Source organism: Gadus macrocephalus, chromosome 6 (assembly GCF_031168955.1).
Source record: "Gadus macrocephalus chromosome 6, ASM3116895v1".
In the NCBI taxonomy this organism is placed as follows: Eukaryota; Metazoa; Chordata; class Actinopteri; order Gadiformes; family Gadidae; genus Gadus; species Gadus macrocephalus.
The window spans coordinates 27,592,173-27,616,682 of record NC_082387.1 but is presented as its reverse complement, the minus strand read 5'-3'; the positions used below and the strand labels follow the sequence as shown (position 1 = coordinate 27,616,682).

General features: G+C 48.2%; 1 protein-coding gene across 1 annotated transcript in view; it reads right to left on the bottom strand.

The window, feature by feature from the left end:
- Positions 1-6,403: 6,403 nt before the first annotated feature.
- LOC132459001 (glutamate receptor ionotropic, kainate 3-like) overlaps positions 6,404-24,510 on the bottom strand; it is an 88,201-nt gene continuing 70,094 nt past the window's right edge. Inside the window, 5 exon segments of the mRNA XM_060053412.1 lie at positions 6,404-7,010; positions 10,769-11,019; positions 11,162-11,387; positions 14,064-14,281; positions 19,926-20,044. Of these exon segments, the coding sequence (XP_059909395.1) occupies positions 6,429-7,010; positions 10,769-11,019; positions 11,162-11,387; positions 14,064-14,281; positions 19,926-20,044 (1,396 nt within the window). The 3' untranslated portion in view covers positions 6,404-6,428.

Genomic DNA, 24,510 nt, shown 5'->3' with positions numbered 1-24,510 from the left:
ATTCACAGCAGCTCCACCGTGAGGACACACCCAGAGGTGAGGGGAGATTCACAGCAGCTCCACCGTGAGGACACACCCAGAGGGAGGGGGAGATTCACAGCAGCTCCACCGTGAGGACACACCCAGAGGTGAGGGGAGATTCACAGCAGCTCCACCGTGAGGACACACCCAGAGGGAGGGGGAGATTCACGGCAGCTCCACCGTGAGGACACACCCAGAGGGAGGGGGAGATTCACAGCAGCTCCACCGTGAGGACACACCCAGAGGGAGGGGGAGATTCACAGCAGCTCCACCGTGAGGACACACCCAGAGGGAGGGGGAGATCGACAGCAGCTCCACCGTGAGGACACACCCAGAGGGAGGGGGAGATTCACAGCAGCAGAGGGGAGAACCTCAGGCTCCTCTCTCTGCAAGCAGAACGGACAAACAGAGGAGTAGGGAGGAGTGAGGAGGAGGGGGAGAGGGGGAGACAGAGGGAGGAGGGAGAGAGGGGGAGCCAGAGCGAGAAGGGAGACGGGGGGAGACAAAGCAAGGTGAGAGAGAGGGGGAGACAGAGGGAGAAGGGAGAGAGGGGAAAAAGGGAGAGAGGGGGAGACAGAGGGAGGAGGGAGAGAGAGGGAGACAGAGGGAGAGAGGGGGAGACAGAGGGAGGAGGGAGAGAGGGGGAGACAGAGGGAGGAGGGAGAGAGAGGGAGACAGCGGCAGGAGGGGGAGAGAGGGAGACAGCGGCAGGAGGGGGAGAGAGGGAGACAGAGGGAGGAGGGAGACAGAAGGAGACAGAGGCAGGAGGGAGAGAGGGGGAGACAGAGCGAGAAGGGAGACAGGGGGAGACAAAGCGAGGTGGGAGAGAGGGGGATACAGAGGGAGGAGGGAGAGAGGGGGAGACAGAGGGAGGAGGGAGAGAGGGGGAGACAGAGGGAGACAGAGGGAGGAGGGAGAGGGGGAGACAGAGGGAGGAAGGAGAGAGAGGGAGACAGTGGGAGGAGGGAGAGAGAAAGGGGAAGGATGGGAGATGAGACAGAAGGAGAGACATATGAAGTTAGGGAGAGACTTAAGGTAAGGGAGAGAGAGTGTGTGAAAGGGACACCTAAAGGCTGGGAAGAGAGAGGTTTAGGCAGAAACAGAACATTTTAAATAGTCCTAAATGCAACCTGTGGCATTGATTCTAATAACAGGTGAATCCCTTAAAATGTTCCTGTGAGGTTTAGCAGGGAGCTGAGCTCTTAGGCTGGGTCTAACTTTACTTCAGTACCTGTGCCTGGATTATATTCCCCATGCTTATCACAATCCATGAATCATGTCACCTATTCATCTTCTCTATCTCTCCCTAGCTCTCTCTCACCTCTCTGTGTATTCTATGTATTCTCCTGGTGTATTCTATGTATTCTCCTGGTGTATTCTATGTATTCTCCTGGTGTATTATATGTATTCTCCTGGTGTATTCTATGTATTCTGCTGGTGTATTCTGGGTATTCCCCTGGTATTCTCAGGGTATTCTCCTGGTGTATTCTGGGTATTCTTCTTGTGAGGGACCGGCGTGGTCGCCCCACGTATCTGGGATACGGCCAACTGGATATTGCGAGTGTGGGCAAAAATGAGGGCAACGGACAGAGGACTAAGAAAAAAGTGAAGTTTTAATGTCTCCAAAACATTCACACAAAAATATAGCAACGTTCCAAACGAAAAGGAGATGACTGCATCGGTCAGCAAACAAAACTAAGATACATAACATAGGATATCATAACCTTTCGTACTGGCCTCACGTCAAGCCAGCACCACTTTCAGCCCCAAACACCAAATGAAAAGGCCCTTAAATAGGGAAATGGTAATTGGACCAATCACGGCCATATGGGCCAGACCATTAACTGGGGAAACATTTACCTAAAGCTAACAATCCAACATAACTGAACAGAAAGTACATTGTGTGAATACTAAATAAACATGATACTAAACAAACAATCACCAAATACATATATACCCACACCCTGTGCAGAACCTAAAGATATTTACAAAACAGCTGTTTCTATCAACACCCCCCTGGGCTATTCCCTGATACTTGGATCCTAAGCTCCCTTAGCATACTGCCCCCTACCGGGACGGAAGACCAATTCTATACCAGCCCAATCTAATATATACACACAATATAATAATAATAATAATAATAATAATAATTCCTCTAATGCGGGACAGTGAGAAGGGGGAGGATTTCACCTTCTCACACTTCTCCACATTCATTTTTCTCATTTTCCCTGGCCTCTTCATATTCTCACACCATCGTCCTTCTTCAGCTTCACTGCACAATGCCCCCCCCCCCCCTCTCCCCCCTCCTGGTCCCCTCACATCTCTTTTAATTTGGCCTGCCTCCTCTCTCTCCGTCCCCCCCTCCCCCCACCCCTCTCTCCACATTTTTAAGCAGAAACACACGCCAATTGACGCTGGAATTATAGTTTGTATTTTTTTATTTCAAACTTCATATAACCCATACAGCAAACTGTACAATTGAATTATTCACAGTGTGTCAAAAGGAAATAATTCAATAGCTTCTTCATAGTATTTTGCATGTCCTGGTGTTTCAACTTGAACGTAGGGTCCTCTATGTCCTCTATGTTTTACGACATATAGTTACTAGGAAATCAAAATCTTTTGGATTTTTTACAAAACCTTACAAAAACTATATTCATAGAAAGTGTGGGCGTTTTCACAGCGAGAACCTGGATAGAATGCTTCCATCTCGGGTCTCTGACCTTTTGGTCGTCTCTGAACCACCAGCTGTGAACAAAAACTAAACACACGTTCAAAAGGCCTGAAACTCATCCACAGCAGACGGAGCAGAACACAGCGTCTCACTCCGTACCCCTTCAGTGTCAGATGACCTCGTTCACATTCGTTTAGGACAGGAACAAACAAAACAAACCATTTCCAAACCCAGGATTAGAGCTGATTGACTCAGCCCAACCCAGACCCTGTCTTCATCTCAAATCATTTCAAAAACCACATTTTCTTAAGTTACGTTGCACACATTACAGAGGTGAACACAGGGGGCCAAGGGCCCGGCAGCCCGGGGGCCAAGGGCCCGGCAGCCCGGGGCCCAAAAGGTCCACAGGGGGGTAAAAAAAGGTACTATAGAGGAACAACAAACCAGCTAAAGATCTACTGGCTCCCAGGGACATGGCTACCAAACAAAGCCTACGCTAAAGGGACCGGGAACCACGGACTAGTTCACTCTTAGAAAGATATTAGGCGTGATAAAAGAGATTTACATATACTTTCCCTTGTTAATGGTCATAGTCCATTAGAATATAATATAATCTATTGTATTTCCAATAAATTAACACAGAATAGGACTGAGACAGTGGAGGAAGAAATCTTTTGAAAGTAATATAATGGATGCCACGACTTTCAAACAAACTGAATGCATTTAAAAATTTAGCAAAATACATTTTGTTCTGCTTATTTGTATCTATATACTCTACTCTGCAGAAGGGAATTAACATTTATACAGTAACCAATTTACACTGGACCAGGTGATCAGTTTTCACACACATTGGGTTTACCTTGAATAATAGGCAGCTGATATTATTATTAACACACAACCTCTCGACTTAAAAGGCAGGACTTAGTCTTGACTTAAAGAACAGGACTAACTTAAGTCAGGAAACAGCAGATTTGACTTATAAGGCATGACAGTGTCATCCTCAGCAGACATTGTTTTCTTGACTTAAACAGCATGACAAAGTGGTTCTAACTTAAAAGGCATGACAAAGTCTCGACTTAAAAATCTTGACTTATTAGTATTGACTTAAAATTAAGAATAAAGACATTTTTACTTAAAATACATGACATCGTAGTCTTGCCTTAAAAAGTAGGACTTCAGTCGTTTTCTTGACTTCAAAGGCAGAAAATATTCTTGACTTAAAAAGTAAGACGAAGTGGTCTTCAATTTTAAGTCAGGACATATTCTTGACATAAAGGTATGACTATTGCCGCTTTTCCACTGCATGGTACCAGCTCGACACGACTCGACACGACTCGACTCAGCTCGCATTTTTTGCGTTTCCACCGCGGTACCATGGTATCTGGTACCTGAAGTGGCTGCTTTTTCTAGTACCTACTCGCTCTAGGTTCCAAGCGAGCTGAGCCGATGCTAAAAGGTGACGTCGGCAGACGGCCGGCGACTGATTGGCCAGAGAGTGTGACGAAGTCACGAGAGCGACATGGCAACCATGCTGGTAACATCCATAGCAGTGCCGCAGCCAACATGTTCCACTTCTCCAACTTCTTCAACATGCCAGCTAATAATAGTAATGTGATCGATGTCCTCCATTGTTGTTATGTGGGTTCTTTCCATGTGTGGGTTGCGTATGTGTTGTTTGCGTCGCGTACACAAATACGTCACGGCCCTTTCGCGCAGCCGACCCCGCCCACGTCCAGGAGGTACTATTTGCGGTGGAAAAGCACCCGTGCTGCTACCGTGTCGAGTCGTGTCGTGTCGAGTCGTGTCGAGTCGAGCTACATGTGCGGTGGAAAAGCGGCATAAGTGGTCATAACTTATAAGTCAGGACATATTCCTGACATAAAGGTATGACTAAGTGGTCGTAACTTATAAGTCAGGACATATTCTTGACATAAAGGTATGACTAAGTGGATGTAACTTATAAGATCTGACATATTCTTGACTTAAAAGGCATAACCTAGTTGTCTTGACCTAAGAGGCAGGACTTTTTCTTGGTTAAAAAAATCAAGAAAGCAGTCTTCACATAAACATCTCAAACTGTTTCAACTGACCATCTCTTCCATCTTGACTGACTTAGTATGTTGACTTATTGATCTTGACAGTTTAAGTCAAGACTTATCGATCTTGACTGTTTTGGAGTGGTTTAGGTTTAAGTCTTAACCTCACAGAGGTTTGTTCTGTCTGTTAAACTAGACTCAAAACTTATACGGAACCAGAACTCAGAAACCCAATTATTAAAAAACCTGATGCTGCCGTTGAACCAAAATACAGTAAAATCCAAATGAGACCACAGTTCATCCTTCACAGATCAACGTGACAAGCGAACCCATTGGCGGAGAGGGCAACCAATAATAACTGTAATACTAGTAATATTAGTAATACTAGTAATGTTAGTAAAAGTACTTGTCCTTGTATAATGCTAGAGGGGTCTAGAGGGTAAGAGGCTGGGTAAGCTTGCTGATTGGTCGCTGGGGCCAGGTGTTGCTGAACACTCGGACCACTTGTGAGGTCAAGGACCCGATCGACAGCTTCCCTTCCAGACACCTACCGCAGTGCCTCTGACAGTCCTCTGACAGTCAACCGCAGAGGTTCTGTTAGAAGTTGCTGGATTTGCTTCAGTTGGTTCCCTATTGTACTGGAGTTTTTACCCTTTTCTCCATAATTATTATAGTCGCCATCATCGTCCCCATCATCATCACCACCGTTATTGTTCTGTTCATCAGTGGTTGTATGCATACGGGCATGTGCGTTAAGTTGTTACATTGATGAATTGAGTGCGAGCGCGAGTCCCCAGTCAGTGGTTTACACAAGACGCTGCGTTGGACCTCCGAGTCGAATGGGACCAGGGAGACGCGCTGAGATCCAGGTAGAAAAGTTCTACTAAAAGGTCATCTTTGGCAATTGTACTTTACTTGGACCAAGATCTTTTAACAGTGAAAGAAAACAAGAAATCAACCCACAATGAAGGCAAACTTCTAATGTATTCTTGTTAAAATGATTCTGCCCCAACACAAACACAGAATTACATTAGATGATTTTGTACAACATAAGATAACTCTTATTATTTTTGTAGATACATTTCAAACCTTGAATCAATCCTTCTATGCAACAATATTGAAGTCGAGGTCTGTTGTTTCGACACTATTCACTGTTGAATGGATCCTACTGGTAATTACTAACGTCTCCAAAGTCTGCGCCATGTTTGACCAAATGGCTTCCGTCAACCATGGCTCTTCTGTCTCTTCTGGTTGGCGGACCACACTGAGGTATTTCTCTGCCCTCTGCTGCCCCAGATGTCCGGTCGCTCGGTCTACAAAAGGGTTCATGTTGAATGTGCTGTGTGGCGTCCTCGTGCATCTCTTATTGCTCCGCCTTTCACCGCGTCCAGAACACGCCCCCCTCTCTGACTCACCCGGTGCTCAGTGTTCCTGTCAGTTCTAAACGTTCCTGTGTTGGTTCTAATGGTTCCTGTGTCGGTTCTGAAGCTTCCGGCAGCGGTTCTAACTCACTGTTGGGTTTGTGTTCGCACACGTAAACATCAGACATGAAGTCGGACGGTCAGGGAGAGTCCCGCCTCTGGCCGGGGGCATCCCGCCGGGAGGGGGCAGGGGTGGGGGGGAGAGGGAGGGAGGAGGGGGAGGGGGAGGGTGGGAGGGGGAGGGAGGAGGGTGGAGGGAGGCGGGGGTGGGTGAGGTCATACCTGTGTCGCCGAGGCGGCCATCTTGAGTTGCCCGTGCTTGGTGAGGGTGCTCATGTTGCTATGGGAGATGGAGAGGGGGCCGTGGTGGTCGCCGTGGGAGACGGAGAGGGGGCCGTGGTGGTCGCCGTGGGAGATGGAGAGGGGGCCGTGGTGGTCGCCGTGGGAGACGGCGAGGGGGCCGTGGTGGTCGCCGTGGGAGACGGAGAGGGGGCCGTGGTGGTCGCCGTGGGAGATGGAGTGGGGGCCGTGGTGGTCGCCGTGGGAGATGAAGCGGGGGAGGGGGAGGTCCAGGCCGTTGTCCCGAGGCTCCGAGGGGAACGGCAGCCGGCTCAGCAGGAGGGCCTTCCCGGGCAGCGGCGGGCCGGTCGTCACGGGAACACGTGGCTCCTCCCAGGGCTGCAGGTCGTGTCCTTTCCCGGGAGTCGGCGGTCGCTGTACGTGTGCATGTTGATCACGGCGTCCATCTTGCTCGGCGGCGGTGGCGGCGGAGGAGGAGGGGGAGGGGCTCGGTGTTTGACACGCCTCTCGCAGGTGAAGGACAGTCTGATCTCGTCCACCATGGCACTGCACAAAGACCTCTGGGCGTAAGGGGGGAGGGCGAAAGAGGGAGGGGGGAGGGGAGAGAGAGAGGAGGAGGGCGGCCTTAGCTTCATACCGTCTGACAGGAAGTGGAGCGGCGGCGTCACAAGGCAACGCCGCTGAGTCCTCATGGCCCTTCTCTTGTTTATTACATGGTTAACATGTTTTAAATGTTTCACAAGATTCCCATGTTTTACATGTTTTATATGGTTGGCGTGTTTCACATCTTTTGTGGGACCTGCGTCTTCTGCCTGAGTGTGTATTTGCAGGTTGTTTGTGAGTCATTAAGTCCAAGCACACCCACACAAACTACACAAACACCCACAAACCCCACTAACCCCACACACACACACACACACACACACACACACACACACACACACCACACAAACACACACACCACACACACACACACACACACACACACACACACACACACACACACACACACACACACACACACACACACCACACAAACGCACACACCACACACCACACACACACACACACACACACACACACACACACACACACACACACACACACACACACCACACAAACACAAACGCACACACCACACACACACACACACACACACACACACACACACACACACACACACACACACACACACACACACACACACACACACACACTAACACTAACACTAACACTAACGTGCACTAACGAGCGAGCCAGAGACGCAGGCCTTGGAATCCACCAATAGGAGATCTGATTTGCTCTCCTGACATTTGCAGTGACTAATAATGGATTAATTTCATATGCTCCAATTTGCAATGAATGCTTTTAAAATAAGTTGTGTTATCGCAGCCAAGTTCCTGGGATTAGTCAGAGTCACGCAAATCCTTTCCTGTCACGGCTGAACAGAAAGGCTGCGATGCTAGGGAGGAACGCTGCCTGCTTCCTGCTCAGAGTGGGATTAAACACGATTTATGTCCTGCTGGAGCCTAATTCAATTAATGTTCACTTCATCTGTCGTTATTCTCTATTATCGCAACCCTATCCTACAAACTCATAATCCAAGCTCCTAAACATCACCCACTATATGATATTCTACATCATAATCTACTACATCATGACCTACTACATCATGACCTGTTACATCATGATCCACTATGACCTACTACATCATGACCTACTACATCATGATCCACAGCATCATGATCCACGATGACCTACTACATCATGACCTACTACATCATGACCTACTACATCATGATCCACAGCATCATGATACACTATGACCTACTACATCATGACCTACTACATCATGACCTACTACATCATAATCTACTACATCATAATCCACTATGACCTACTAAATCATGACCTACTACATCATGACCTACTACATCATGACCTACTACATCATAATCTACTACATCATGACCTACTACATCATGATCCACTATGACCTACTGCCTCATGACCTACTACATCATGATCCACAGCATCATGATCCACTATGACCTACTACATCATGACCTACTACATCATGACCTACTACATCATAATCTACTACATCATGACCTACTACATCATGACCTACTACATCAGGACCTACTACATCATGATCCACTATGACCTACTACATCATAATCTACTACATCATGACCTACTACATCATGACCTACTACATCAGGACCTACTACATCATGATCCACTATGACCTACTACATCATGATCCACTATGACCTACTACATCATGACCTACTACATCATGACCTACTACACGTTATGATCGACTATGACCTACTGCATCATGACCTACTACATCAGGACCTACTACATCATGATCGACTATGACCTACTGCAAACCATGACCTACTACATCAGGACCTACTACATCATGATCGACTATGACCTACTGCATCATGACCTTCTGCCTCATGACCTACTACATCATGATCCACTGCATCATGATCCACTATGACCTACTACATCATGAACTACTGCCTCATGACCTACTACATCATGACCTACTACATCATGATCTACTACATCATGACCTACTACATCATGACCTACTACATCATGATCTACTACATCATGACCTACTACATCATGATCCACTGCATCATGATCCACTATGACCTACTACATCATGATCTACTACATCATGATCTACTAAATCATGACCTACTACATCATGATCTACTACATCATGATCTACTACACCATGATCCACTACATCATAATCTACTACATCATGATCTACTACATCATTATCTACTACATCATGATCCACTACGTAACCTACCGTTCATTATGTAACCTACCGTTCATTATGTAACCTACCATCAGCTATCTAACCTACCGTTCACTATTTAACCTATAATCCACTATGTAACCTACCGTTCACTATGTAACCTATCGTTCACTATGTAACCTACCGTTCACTATGTAACCTACCGTTCACTATGTAACCTGCCGTTCACTATGTAACCTGCCGTTCACTATGTAACCTACCGTTCACTATGTAACCTGCCGTTCACTATGTAACCTGCCGTTCACTATGTAACCTACCGTTCACTATGTAACCTATCGTTCACTATGTAACCTGCCGTTCACTATGTAACCTACCGTTCACTATGTAACCTGCCGTTCACTATGTAACCTATCGTTCACTATGTAACCTACCGTTCACTATGTAACCTATCGTTCACTATGTAACCTACCGTTCACTATGTAACCTACCGTTCACTATGTAACCTGCCGTTCACTATGTAACCTGCCGTTCACTATGTAACCTGCCGTTCACTATGTAACCTGCCGTTCACTATGTAACCTACCGTTCACTATGTAACCTATCGTTCACTATGTAACCTACCGTTCACTATGTAACCTACCGTTCACTATGTAACCTATCGTTCACTATGTAACCTATCGTTCACTATGTAACCTACCGTTCACTATGTAACCTACCGTTCACTATGTAGCCTGCCGTTCACTATGTAACCTACCGTTCACTATGTAACCTACCGTTCACTATGTAACCTACCGTTCACTATGTAACCTACCGTTCACTATGTAACCTGCCGTTCACTATGTACCCCAGCGCATTGTGCTTTACTACGTCGTCCCCTAGGCCTTAAGGAGGATCTGAGTCATGGTGAGGTTAGGGTTAGGGTTAGGGTTAACCCTAACCCTTTACTACATCGTCCCCTAGGCCTTAAGGAGGATCTGAGTCATGGTGAGGTTAGGGTTAGGGTTCGGGTTAACCCTAACCCTAACCCTTTACTACGTCGTCCCCTAGGCCTTAAGGAGGATTTGAGTCATGGTGAGGTTAGGGTTAGGGTTCGGGTTAACCCTAACCCTTTACTACATCGTCCCCTAGGCCTTAAGGAGGATCTGAGTCATGGTGAGGTTAGGGTTAGGGTTAACCCTAACCCTAACCCTTTACTACATCGTCCCCTAGGCCTTAAGGAGGATCTGAGTCATGGTGAGGTTAGGGTTAGGGTTCGGGTTAACCCTAACCCTTACCCTTTACTACATCGTCCCCTAGGCCTTAAGGAGGATCTGAGTCATGGTGAGGTTAGGGTTAGGGTTAACCCTAACCCTTACCCTTTACTACATCGTCCCCTAGGCCTTAAGGAGGATCTGAGTCATGGTGAGGTTAGGGTTAGGGTTAACCCTAACCCTTACCCTTTACTACATCGTCCCCTAGGCCTTAATGAGGATCTGAATCAAGGTGAGTCGACCTTCGTGGTGAACTCCCGGGGGAGACCGTCTACCTGCTCGCGCTCGGCCGTCTTCCTCAGCTTGTAGACGAACTCTGCGATGGCCACGAACACGGAGAGCACCAGGCCGGAGGCCAGCACGATGAAGATGCCGCCCAGGTTCTGGATGCCCATGGGGCCGCTCTCCCGCCGCTCCTCCCCCTGGCAGCTGGTGCCGCTCCACCACTTCTCCTTCAGCATGTGCAGCCGGCCGTCCTCCAGGATGCTCAGGATGGCGATGGTCACCTTGTCCCTGTAGGGAGATCCTGAAACGAAGCAGCGGGAGACGGTGAGCTCCTCCGAAGAGCCTTGTTCTCCTCGCTCCTCTCTCGGGTTCCATCTCGGTGCTGATTCCACATTTGACAGTCGTGTGAGTATAAAGCATGCCGATTGGCCGGTTGGTCTTACCGAGGGGCGTGCCCACGCCATAGCCCTTGCTGTCGATGATGCCCCCCACCTGTGTGAGGTTACAGTTGCGGCGGGTGATGTAGTCGATGGTGGTGGACTCCATCAGCAGGGCGTAGTCAGAGCGGAGCACCCGCTGGATGCCCTCCTCGATGGACTTGACCAGCGACGAGCTCGGCTTGCTGCTCATGAACGCCCACATCTTCTCAAAGGTGGACACCTTGGACTTCTGATGGGAGAATCATGAGCAACGCTTTAGAGGAGAAGCTTTTTTTTAATCATCATAACTTTATTAATTAAGCCCCTTTCAAAAACAGAGATAATCTCAGACAGTCCCTTTTGTAGAGAGAAAAATACGTTAAAGATATAAAAAAATACGTATGGACAATCTGGATACGCATTAAGGTCAAATCTAAAGTAATAAAATAACAGATAAAAGGACACATTATTACAAATATTACAACTTCGGAAAACGGATACCAGATAAAAGCAAGAGGGTAGAACCATGTTTCAGAAGAGATTAAAAAGTTGGTTCTTCTCTCGGCCCGGCTGCCATGGCGACCAGACCACTGAAGGTGTTCACATTAAGCAAACATTCAGAGACCTCTTCCAAAACGGACTGACCCTCCGAGGGGAACATCTCTTCTCCATAATAATAATAATAATACATTTAATTTAGAGGCGCCTTTCAAGACACCCAAGGTCACCTTACAGAGTATATAGTTCTCCATTCTCCATGACAAAGTTTGATCCAGAAAAACACTTTGAATGACGCCCTGGTAATATAAAGTCTGTTCTACTGACCTAAACACATCTTTAAAACACTCATCCAAAAGGAGGACTTATTTCAGATGATTAGCCATCGTGATCTTCAGTCTGTGGTTGAACTAACTTGAGTCTATCTAACGTGAGTCTATTGTTCTGTGTACTGAGAGGGGCCCGGCCTCGATTCGCATGGTATCAGGATATGTGGTCACGCCGTTTCACAAGAGGGTCACAATCACACCACGTCTAATCCAGGGAGATGAGTCTCAGAGCGGCCATGTCTGGTCACATTTAAATGCCCTGGGAGGGGGAGACCAAAGGACCCTCAGAGCCGCCATGTCTGGTCACATTTAAATGCCCTGGGAGGGGGAGACCAAAGGACCCTCAGAGCGGACATGTCTTGTATCGTCTGTGTGGAGGAACAAACCAAATGCGCTGGACTAATATTTCTGGCATAAGTGGCTCTAGTCAGGTATGTTTTTGTGACATTAATGAAGCTGTGTAACATCTCGGTTCTTATAGGGCTCAGGGCGGCCAGAAAGATCATATTCTGGTTTGTCATATCGAGTCAAACAGAGGCCATGACAAACTGAGTGTCTTAGTGTCCTCATCAGTATATATCAGTATATGTATACAGGTTAGATCAGGGGGTTAGTGGATTCAGACCAGGGGGTTAGTGGATTAAGACCAGGGGGTTAGTGGATTCAGAGCAGGGGGTTAGTTGATTCAGAACAGGGGGTTAGTTGATTCAGACCAGGGGGTTGGTGGATTCAGAACAGGGGGTTAGTGGATTCAGACCAGGGGGTTAGTGGATTCAGACCAGGGGGTTAGTGGATTCAGAACAGGGGGTTAGTGGATTCAGACCAGGGGGTTAGTGGATTCAGACCAGGGGGTTAGTGGATTCAGAACAGGGGGTTAGTGGATTCAGACCAGGGGGTTAGTGGATTCAGACCAGGGGGTTAGTGGATTCAAACCAGGGGGTGAGTGGATTAAGACCAGGGGGTTAGTGGATTCAGAAAAGGGGGTTAGTGTATCTTCAACAGTAGTGAGGATGCGGACCAGAGAGAGGCGGGGGGTTCATCTTTATCTACTTTAATTCTGCTCCCGTTCTGAAATGTAAATCTTTACAGATAAAATACGAAAAAAAAGTAAAAAGTTGTCACATGTATATCAAGATGTATAGCTATCTTTTCCCCCTGTATGTTTGATGCAGAGTGAAATCCAATTAGGAATAAGAATAGGAAATAAAAATAGAATAAAATATTATGAGGTACAGCAGGTCGAACATTTACCAACAAATACCATCCCAGAGCTCCAGTGTGTAGGGTTAGGGTTAGCGTTACTCCACCATCTCAGAATACTCCGTCAGCAATGCCGGACCTTCCACAGGAATGTGCATTATCTTTTTCCTTCTCAGAAAACTGTGGATTTGCGCAGAGTTATTCAGCTAAAACAACAGGAGCATCTGAGGCTGATCCAGAAATAATAAAAAAATATGTCAAAACCCTGCAGGCCAAAGCTGAAAGTTTGAAATAAAAAAATCAGTATGGGGGAAGAAGTTCAAACGCTGTGGAGAAGGGTAGGAGAAGCAGAATGCTCTGACTGGGGATTAGCTCCATACTGTAGCTCACATACATATATTCACTGGGTATTGATTCTGTTTGGGCGGCCAACAGGCTCACTGTAAGGAGACGGAAAGTTCTGTGAAGAGAGGAGTAAGCCTTATGAGGGATTCTCATGTTTATACGAGTTGGATTTCACCATGAAATATAAATGTTTTGAACCCGGGAAACACAATCAAACTAGGGGAAAAGCCTATCATCATCATCTACTTTTTCGATTGGTTTGGATTAAATTTGCAATCAATCTTCTGCTTCTCCTCTCTGGAACTGTCTGCCAGAGGGGTGTCCTCAACGTCCAAATGTTCAAACAACCTCTTTAAACATACCTCATTAGTTGAGCTTTCTCCTAACCAAGTAGCGGGACATCTCCTCTGGTTTCTTCTTCTAAACAAAGGACCGATAACTGTTGTGTAATCTCCCTTGTACAGCACTTTGTTGAAAAAGCGCTGTATACACAACGTTTATCTGATTCTGCCTCCGTCTCAGGTGTTAAACAACTTGAACCCTGTGCTGCTGACCTTGAAGAAGGTCATGGTGGCGCCGTCTTTCACCACGCCGTAGTCGATGCGGGTCTGCTTGGCGATGTCGTCGGCGGACTCCACGGGCGAGTCCATCCTCTCGATGGTGAGAAAGGCGGCCAGGTTAGCGGTGTAGGAGGAGATGATGATCAGGGTGAAGAACCACCAGATGCCCCCGATGATCCTGGTGGAAAGGGCCTTGGGCATCAGCTCTGAACCTGGGGAGAGCCACGACACAAGGCAGGGTCAGGAACCGCCCAATCAGAGCACAGACACAAGGCAGGGTCAAGAACCGCCCAATCAGAGCACAGACACAAGGCAGGGTCAGGAACCGCCCAATCAGAGCACAGACACAAGGCAGGGTCAGGAACCGCCCAATGAGAGCACAGACACAAGGCAGGTTCCGGTTCACCGCTCAGACGCTCCCTCTCTCAGGTGCTACGTACGCCCTGTCTTAAACGGTCTCTCTCTCAGGTGGAACATACGCCCTGTATGAAACAGTCTCTCTGTCAGGTGGAACATACGCCCTGTGTGAAACGGTGTCTCTGTCAGGTGGAACATACGCCCTGTGTGAAACGGTGTCTCTCTCCTGCCAATGTAAAGTAAGGTCTTCCTCCATATTGAACGTTGTTTACTGGGTGTTTAACTGTGTTGTATGTGGTTCAGTTCACTGATGCTGTATTATTCTCCGTGTGGTAGAGCTCAGTGACTGCAGAAGGATATCAGCGTAGTGTTTACCATGTCCCTGACTGTGTGGAGGTGTCAAAGTTACTTTAGCTCTGCTTTCTGACAACCTCTAACATGCCCTTGGGTTCCTCACCCTCCTCTCCTCTACACGGAAGATTTATGAGGCCAATTCTGAAGAGTAACCAGCCCACTGGGGGAGGTGTTGGGGTGGGGGTGTGAGTGGTCAGGTTTTAACCTCCTCGCTAAATTTGATTGGATTCGTCCTTTGTGTTTTCACTAAGGCCTGAGACGGCGGCACAACGCCTCTCCGAGGAGAGCAGCTCGCCCGGCCGGCGGACGGAGAGAGAGAGGACAACACGCGGCCGAGTGAATCCACGCTCACGCTATAAAATACTGTTGTCAGCAGAGAACATTGGCACCGCCGCGCTCTAACAGATACACAGCAGATTGGACGTGGAGTGCCAAGAAAATAAAAGCGCTTCAATGTGCTTCAGGTTTTTTCCTTGAAGTACAAAATAAAAGCTTGTCAATATGCTTTAGGTTTTTCCTTGAAGAACAAAATAAAAGCGTGTCAATGTGCTTTATGTTTTCTGTTCAGAAGGACGTGTGTCTCCTGCAATATTTCTCCTGTAATATAAGTGTCCTTCCAGAGATTATTTAGGCCGAGGCTCCTCTTCCTCCTTCTCCTGGCTCCGTCTTCTCCAGGTGGAGGAGGAGAGAGAGGTAGGGATAAAGTGAGTTTCTGAAGATGAGATGAAATGAGATACTGTTCATCTCAGAGGACGGATAGGGAGCAAAATACAATACACACTACAAGATGGAGCACAAATGTAATATAGTCTTCTAAGATTCTGTTGTAGTTTCTCTCCGTACCGTAACATGTTATGGATCACTATAAAGTCTAATTCAGATTATTATGCTGATCATTAGTTATCACCTTGCTTCAGAGGTATCACTGCTCATGTACAACTGCACCAAGGCGCCTCCATCTCAGAGAAAACTATTTTGTAGAGAAAAATAAATCAAATTCCCTTCATGTTGTGTGGTGATATGAAAGCTTCACGTTGGGGTGGAGGCTCTGTGCGCCCTAGCGCTGCTCTGATAGCTTTCTAACTCTCTTCTGAAAGTCATTTCACTTTTCCTTTGACTCGGGAGATTGAAAAATAAAACATCTTCTCTTTCTCCTGCTAGCAGCTCACACTGACATCACAAGGAAACCTCCTGTATGTCACTCTGACATCTTCAGGACAAATCCTGGGCCGTACTCTGACATCATCGGGGAGATCCTTGGCCGTACTCTCACATCACCAGGGCGTTTCCTGTTGTGAACTCTGACCTCAGCAGGACCGTTCCTGTCTATAACGTTGGACATCATCAGGACTCAGCTAACCCACATTTACACCTGGCTTTACAATGAAAGCTAATGAACCATGCATGAATGACAGTTTGTTCCTGAGTTGGATTCCAGCGTGTTGCAGACGGTTTCCCAGCCCTTGGTGGGTTATGATGGGACTCATGTTTGTTGTGACAGCCCGGCTTCCTCTCCAAGTGTTTGTGGTGTTTCCTCCGAGGTCTGTGACTCTGGACGAGCTGCCAGGCTTCATGTGTCGCTGGCCTCGGCTGCTGCGTCAAACAAAACGCTTCCATTTCAGCGGCTGTCACAACGTTTGGCGGCAGCAGCGTCGGGGACGACTGCGTCCATGACGCCCTGGCAAACACACCAGGGAGACACACCAGGGAGACACACCAGGGAGACACACCAGGGAGACACACCAGGGAGACACAACAGGGAGACACAACAGGGAGACACACCAGGGAGACACACCAGGGGGACACACCAGGGGGACACACCAGGGAGACACACCAGGGGGACACACCAGGGAGACACACCAGGGGGACACACCAGGGAGACACACCAGGGAGACACACCAGGGAGACACACCAGGGGGACACACCAGGGGGACACACCAGGGAGACACACCAGGGAGACACACCAGGGGGACACACCAGGGAGACACACCAGGGAGACACACCAGGGAGACACACCAGGGGAGAGGAGGTGGGGAGGAGCACCAACACAAGAGGAGTAGCAACACAAGAGGAGAGGAGGTGGAGACCAACACAAGCCTGTAGCAGGTAGCCAGTAGCAGGTAGCCTGTAGCCTGTAGCAGGTAGCAGGTAGGCTGTAGCCAGTAGCGGGTAGCAGGTAGCCTGTAGCCTGTAGCAGGTAGCCAGTAGCAGGTAGCCTGTAGCCTGTAACCTGTAACCTGTAGCAGGTAGCCTGTAGCCAGTAGCAGGTAGCAGGTAGGCTGTAGCCAGTAGCAGGTAGCAGGTAGCCTGTAGCCAGTAGCAGGTAGCAGGTAGCCTGTAGCCTGTAGCAGGTAGCCAGTAGCAGGTAGCCTGTAGCAGGTAGCCTGTAACCTGTAGCAGGTAGCCTGTAGCAGGTAGCCTGTAGCCTGTAGCCTGTAGCCTGTAGCCTGTAGCCTGTAGCCTGTAGCATGTTGCCTGTAGCCTGTAGCCGGTAGCCTTGCCTTCAGCAGATCATCCAGGGGATGGCCCTCAGGTCCATGAGGAGGAGACTCACCCTGCTCTGGTATCAGACCGCTGTGAGGGCTGGTCCACCTGATCCAGTGCTCTGCGGTATTAGCTCTGCGGTGTTAGCACTATGCTACCAACTGCTGAACACCGCATTCCCTCCAGGGCCGAAGCATCAGCTGAGAACCACGGCACCTACGGCTCCTCCTCTCCTCTCTCCTCACCGTGCCTCCTTCTCTCCTCTCTCCTCACTGTGGCTCCTCTCCTCTCTCCTCACTGTGGCTCCTCCTACTCCTCCTCTCCTCCTTCCTCACTGGGCCTCCTCCTGCTCCTCCACTCCTCACCGTGCCTCCTCTCCTCACTGTGGCTCCTCCTCTCCTCTCTGTGGCTCCTCCTCTCCTCCTCTCCTCCTTCCTCACTGGGCCTCCTCCTGCTCCTCCTCTCCTCACTGTGGCTCCTCTCCTCTCTCCTCACTGTGCCTTCTCCTCTCCTTCTCTCTCTTCACTATACCTCCTCCTCTCTTCTCTCCTCACTGTGGCTCCTCCTCTCCTCCTCTCCTCCTCTCCTCCTCTCCTCCTTCCTCACTGGGCCTCCTCCTCTCCTCTCTCCTCACAGTACTCTGCTAGCCCCGCAACGCTAGCGTTAGCTCGGTGAAGCGCTAGCATTAGCTCAGTGGAGCGCTTTTATTAGCACGGTCGAGCGCTAGCGTTAGCACAGTGGAGTGCTAGCATAAGCATGGTGGGGCGCTAGCGTTAGTTAAGTTGAGCGCTAGCGTTAGCACGGTTGAGCAATAGCGTTAGCACGTTGGAGCACTAGTGTTAGCATGGTCAAGCGCAAGTGTTAGCACGGTGAGGCGCTAGCGTTAGCTCGGTGAAGCGCTAGCATTAGCTTGGTGCAGCGCTAAGGTTAGCACAGTGGAATGCTAACATTAGCACGGTCGAGCGCTAGCACGGTGGAGCGCTAGCGTAGCTAAGTGGAGCGCTAGCGTTAGCACGGTGAAGCGCTAGCGTTAGCACGGTGTAGCGCCAGGTGACCGCTGAGCGTGCTCCTCTGTCCTCCACCCTGAAGCCGTCGTCTCCTCCCGGGGGAGCCGGCTCAGGGCCCCTCCTGTGTACTGACGGGGCCCTCGGGGGGGCCCTCAGGGGGCCCCTCGGCAGGCCCTCGGTGAACGTAGCAGCGATTAGCAGCGGCCCTTAAGAGCCCTCAGACACAATAGAAACTAAAAGCACTTCTGAAACTCCCGTCACATCGAGGATAAGGGGGTAATAAAACGACACAATATACATATATATATATATATACATGCATGCATATCTACATGTAAACATACAGTACATATTTATATATATGGCTGGAAAATAGTAACATTATCTTGCTGTGTTTGGGCGCAAACTTCCGCCCAGCCAGATGGAGGCATCTTAAAGAGAGTTTGAACCTTTTCTCCGTCAAGCAGTGACACTAAGCTACGCTAACAGCTACGCTAACTGCTCCTAAGCTACACCGCCACCTGTCTCAACTGAGTGTTTCTGTTTTCCAGGACAGAGCTGAACAGGAGTGTCTGACTCATGAGCGTTATAATCTCATAACAGGCCGTACAGAATCACTCTGGGTAAAAACGTCTGCTTTTATACCGTTTGGTTTAAAAGGGTTCCGCGTTTAAAAGGAGACACTGAGGATCGTATTCAATGACTGTTCTTCTGTTTCTGTGGAGCTACAGAGAAAACTATAAATATGACACAGCCTCACATAACCGGCTGACCCGAGGTATTCTGTTACCACCATCACTTTCAGGTAGCTAGCTCTGTAACACATCAAATAAATATATACAGGTATATGGATGGATGGACTGGAGATGGATGGAAGGATAGCTGAATTAATGGATGGGTTTTTGAATATCGAATATAGATATATCGCTAGATCTGATATAGATACGACCAGACATATTTTACATCTGGTTTGACCACAGCAGGTCAGGGCAGTTCAAGGTGCATTGGGCAACACTAGCCTCATGCTACAGTAGTCCAGGCTACACTAGCCTCATGCTACGCTAGCCTCATGCTACCCTAGCCTCATGCTACAATAGCCTCATGCTACAGTAGTCCAGGCTACACTAGCCTCGTGCTACGCTAGCCTCATGCTACCCTAGCCTCATGCTACCCTAGCCCAGGCTACACTAGCCTGCCTCATGCTACACTTGCATCAGGCTACTAAACTAGCAATATGCTACCGTAGCCTATCTTTAAACTAGCCTCAATGTGGCTGCTCCTAGCGTACCAAACAGCTGACATGAGTCAGACACGATGTGCTCTCAGGCCCTCTCTCTTTGTAGCGCTGTGAACCACTAGGGTTATGATGGAGAAACAAACACAGCGATCTCTTCCCTTCCACGCCTGACAACCTCTGACAAGTGCTCCCCCCCCCATCCAGCAGTGGGGGAGTCACAACAACCCGCTCTTGTCTTGTAGGGCTGAGCTCCGCTCACTGCTGTCAGCCCTGCGTCTCCGACACCGAGCAGGGCGGAGGGGGCTGACAGCACACAGCCGGGGAAGGTGGAGGTACAGGAGGAGGTGACGTAGGGAGAGGAGGTGGAGGAGGTGGTGGAGCTGGGGGGAGAAGGACGGAGGGCCTGGGCTGCCGTACCTTGCTGCATCAGGGACCCCACTCCGAACCAGAAGCTGTTGAAGAGGGTGAAGTTGTTCTCCACCACGTTGGAGCCAGGGTTACAGGGATGGGCGTCGTACCACTCGTAGGGGCTGAACCTGGAGGGATAGACCAACGCTGAACACATGCTCTTTGTTCTGCTCCCTGACTGAGGCCAACTAATGGGACCTTCTGTCTGGATGAGGCTGAGAAGAGGGTTGAAGAAAAGGGGAATAAGGCTTAGCACGTAGCATAGCACCAGCGTGGGAATGACATGTAGCATAGCACCAGCGTGGGAATGATATGTAGCAAAGCACCAGTGTGGGAATGACATGTAGCATAGCACCAGCGTGGGAATGACATGTAGCATAGCACCAGCGTGGGAATGACATGTAGCATAGCACCAGCGTGGGAATGACATGTAGCATAGCACCAGCGTGGGAATGATATGTAGCATAGCACCAGCGTGGGAATGACATGTAGCATAGCACCAGCGTGGGAATCACATGTAGCATAGCACCAGCGTGGGAATGACATGTAGCATAGCACCAGCGTGGGAATGGAACCAGGGCGTTTTGCCTTTTATTTTCAAAGTTTTTGTTGTCATCTTTAGGTGATCTTTTAAAAAGTTGAGGGTCCCAATAATGTCCTTTATTTCATCAACCGTAGTCAATGGTTTCTTTCGATTAGATCTCTTCTTCTTACTTAAGGCGAAAAATGTGTTCAAACTATTTTAGACATCAAGCGACGACTGCAAAGAAATCAGCAGATCTTTCATTTTATAGTATCTCTGGCGTTTAGCAAAGACATCCACTGACGCGCGCCAAGAATCCCTCAACACCAGCCCGCTAGCGGAGATAAGACATGCTAAATGTCACCTTCTTTCCTCCCTGATGTTAAAGAGTTTTTCAAACTGCATTTTGTGACTTTTCCATGTTTTTTTCCCAAAGCGCTCGCTGCTGGTGAAATTGGATGGTGGTGGCGTCAGATAATGTGGGGTTGAAGCCTCTCCACAGACAGCTGTCCACGAGCAGAGCTATGATTAGCCTGCTAGCCTTCCAAAACACATTTAGCAAAGGAAACTCTGCCTCAATGGTGAAAGTGTGTTTTAGTCGTGGCACTGAACCCCGAGTGTGTATTTACAGTTAGGGACCAAAACATTTCAATATAAAAATGTAGAGGACAGGGGCCAACATTGAGCTGAATGTGAATCAAGTCAAGTTATCACTATATAAAATCTGGCATAGGTTTAATAAATGGAGACTATTTTAATATTTCAACACTGATAGAGCTGCAGCTTTTGTCATCTTAGGTTTATTCATAATGAAAAGGGCATGGAGTTAGGGTTAGCACTAAGAGCTGTTCTTTGGATGTGACTTAGGGTTAGCACTAAGAGCTGTTCTTTGGATGTGACATAGGGTTAGGGCTAAGAACTGTTCTTTGGATGTGACATAGGGTTAGGTTTAGCAGTAAGAACTGTCCTTTGGATGTGACTTAGGGTTAGCACTAAGAACTGTTCTTTTGATGTGACATAGGGTTAGGGCTAAGAACTGTTCTTTGGATGTGACATAGGGTTAGGTTTAGCAGTAAGAACTGTCCTTTGGATGTGACTTAGGGTTAGCACTAAGAACTGTTCTTTTGATGTGACATAGGGTTAGGGCTAAGAACTGTTCTTTGGATGTGACATAGGGTTAGGTTTAGCAGTAAGAACTGTCCTTTGGATGTGACTTAGGGTTAGCACTAAGAACTGTTCTTTGGATGTGACTTAGGGTTAGCAGTAAGAACTGTTCTTTTGATGTGACATAGGGTTAGGGCTAAGAACTATTCTTTGGATGTGACATAGAGTTAGGGTTAGCAGTAAGAACTGTTCTTTGGATGTGCCACAGGGTTAGCGGTAAGAACTGTTCTTTGTATGTGACTTAGGGTTAGGGCTAGCATTTAGAACTGTTCTTTGGATGTGATATAGGGTTTGCACTAAGAATTGTTATTTGGATGTGACATAGGGTTAGGGTTAGCAGTAATAACTGTTATTTGGATGTGACATAGGGTTAGGGTTAGCACTAATAACTGTTATTTGGATGTGACATAGGGCTTGCAGTGAGAACTGTTATTTGGATGTGACATAGGGTTAGGGTTAGCACTAAGAACTGTTATTTGGATGTGACTTAGGGCTTGCAGTAAGTACTGTTCTCTGGATGTGACATAGGGTTAGGGTTAGAAGTAAGAACTGTTCTCTGGATGTGACATAGGGTTAGCAGTAAGAACTGTTCTCTGGATGTGACATAGGGTTAGCGGTAAGAACTGTTATTTGGATGTGACATAGGGTTAGCAGTAAGAACTGTTATTTGGATGTGACATAGTGTTAGGGTTAGCAGTAAGAACTGTTCTTTGGATGTGACACAGGGTTAGCAGTGAGAACTGTTCGTTGGATGTGATATAGGGCAAGCAGTGAGAACTGTTCTTTGGATGTGACATAGGGTTAGGGTTAGCACTAATAACTGTTATTTGTATGTGACATAGGGTTAGCAGTAAGTACTGTTCTCTCGATGTGCATAGGGTTAGGATTAGCAGTAAGAACTGTTCTCTGGATGTGACATCGACAGGGCCTCGTACCCCAGGCCGCCCCGGGTCGGCTGGGCTTCTCTGAGGGGTGGGTGGACGGTCTCCCCAGCGCGGTGGGGACCCTAACTCAAACTGCTTGAGTTATAAGGTTTCTGACAGCCTGGTTCCCTGAGACATTAGATCTACGATGGAAGAGGCAGTGGCAGATGGAGTCAGCTGACCAACGCAGCGGTCCTAAAGGTGAGTCAGCTGACCAGCGGTCTGAGAGGTGAGTCAGCTGACCAGCGGTCTGAGAGGTGAGTCAGCTGACCAGCGGTCTGAGGGGTGAGTCAGCTGACCAGCGGTCTGAGAGGTGAGTCAGCTGAACAACGGTCTGAGAGGTGAGTCAGCTGACCAGCGGTCTGAGAGGTGAGTCAGCTGACCAGCGGTCTGAGAGGTGAGTCAGCTGACCAGCGGTCTGAGAGGTGAGTCAGCTGACCAGCGGTCTGAGGGGTGAGTCAGCTGACCAGCGGTCTGAGAGGTGAGTCAGCTGAACAACGCAGCAGTCCTCAAGGTGAGGCCGTTTGGATCAAAGGAAACGAGGCCCTCCTGCGTCTCCTTTGAGAAGAAGGCAGAAAAATAAAAGCTTTGTGCCGATATAGTTTGACCGTATGAGTGATTAAAAGGTTATTCAGTTTGATGTAAAACAAAAGGCGGCGCTACCGTCAGCGAGCGACCTCCGTTTAATCTGTTAGAGCAGATCGTTCCTCAGTCGAACATTAATAATTCACTACTCTGACATCTCCTTTTAGCTGTCGCTTTCTATTCCCTGCCCTGGAAGATATCTCCATCCCTCCCTGAGCCCCTCGCAGTCTCTGATGGCCTCTTAAAGACAACCAAACGCAACGCATAAACCAGGATCGGTATGCATGGCCGCACGCACGCCACGCGCTCAAATGAATCCACTTCGGCGGTTGAACCGTGCAGCTGTTTGCTCTCAGCTGCACATCTTAACTTCCTCAAGAGCCAATTGGAATAAACAGCGACTGAATCCTCCAACAATAGCCTTCCATGATGAGTAGGAAGCCGGTGACATTTCACCAAATTACTGCCTCTTTGCTGTTTCCGGAATATTCATAAAATGGCTTATTTTGTGTGGCGGCTGTGAGTTACAAAAGTGTGTTAAATGTAAATCACTTTAAGCCAATTACAGCCATCAACTCCCATCATTATATATTTACCACTGATTAATGCCATGGATGTTTTTAAGCAAATGCAGATCAAAGACGTCCCTGCCTGCTGAGGGAAATCATCCCAGGGAGAAATGGGGTGATTTTCAGTTTCAAGAATAATATATAAATGTCAAAGCCCTTTTCTTTTGCTTTGCAGGTATGACATGTATTCCTTTCAAAACATTTCCAAAACGCAATGAATGATTCAGGAAATTGGATTTGACAGAGAATGGAGGAAAGAGTTGAGCTGGCAGCAGGCGCTTTGGTTTTGGCTTCCACTGCACACAAGGAAAGGGTTGAACCTCTTCTAAAACAAAACCAGTGACAACAGAGAACCATGGAGGAACAGAGAGATCAACCAGGTGAGACGGCTCCTCTTGCCTGCATGGACAGCCAGGGGCCGTCAGGTCACAAAGGCGACCGTTCACTACATCAGGGAGCAGTGAGTTTGTCTGAGGACGTTCCTCAAGCTAAAGAAGGTCTCATGACCTCAGGTTATCTTTACAGAAGAGGGGTTGTCAAACACTTACCTGGAACAAAGGATGTGCAGAAAAGCATTTAAGCTTTTCAATCTATTTCTTTAGCCATTTCATCACAGCCCCCTGATGTAAGGAAGGCAGGGTCAGGGCTAGTTTAGTGTGAGGGTTGTGTTAGGGTTAGGGTATGAAGGTTATGGTTAGGGTATGAAGGTTAAGGTTAGGGTTTGAAGGTTAGCGTTAGGGTTGGGGTTGTGTTAAGGTTATGGTTAGGGTTAGGGGTTAGTGTTAGGGTTTAGGGTGAGAGTTAGGGGGTAGGTTTAGGGTTGAGTTAGG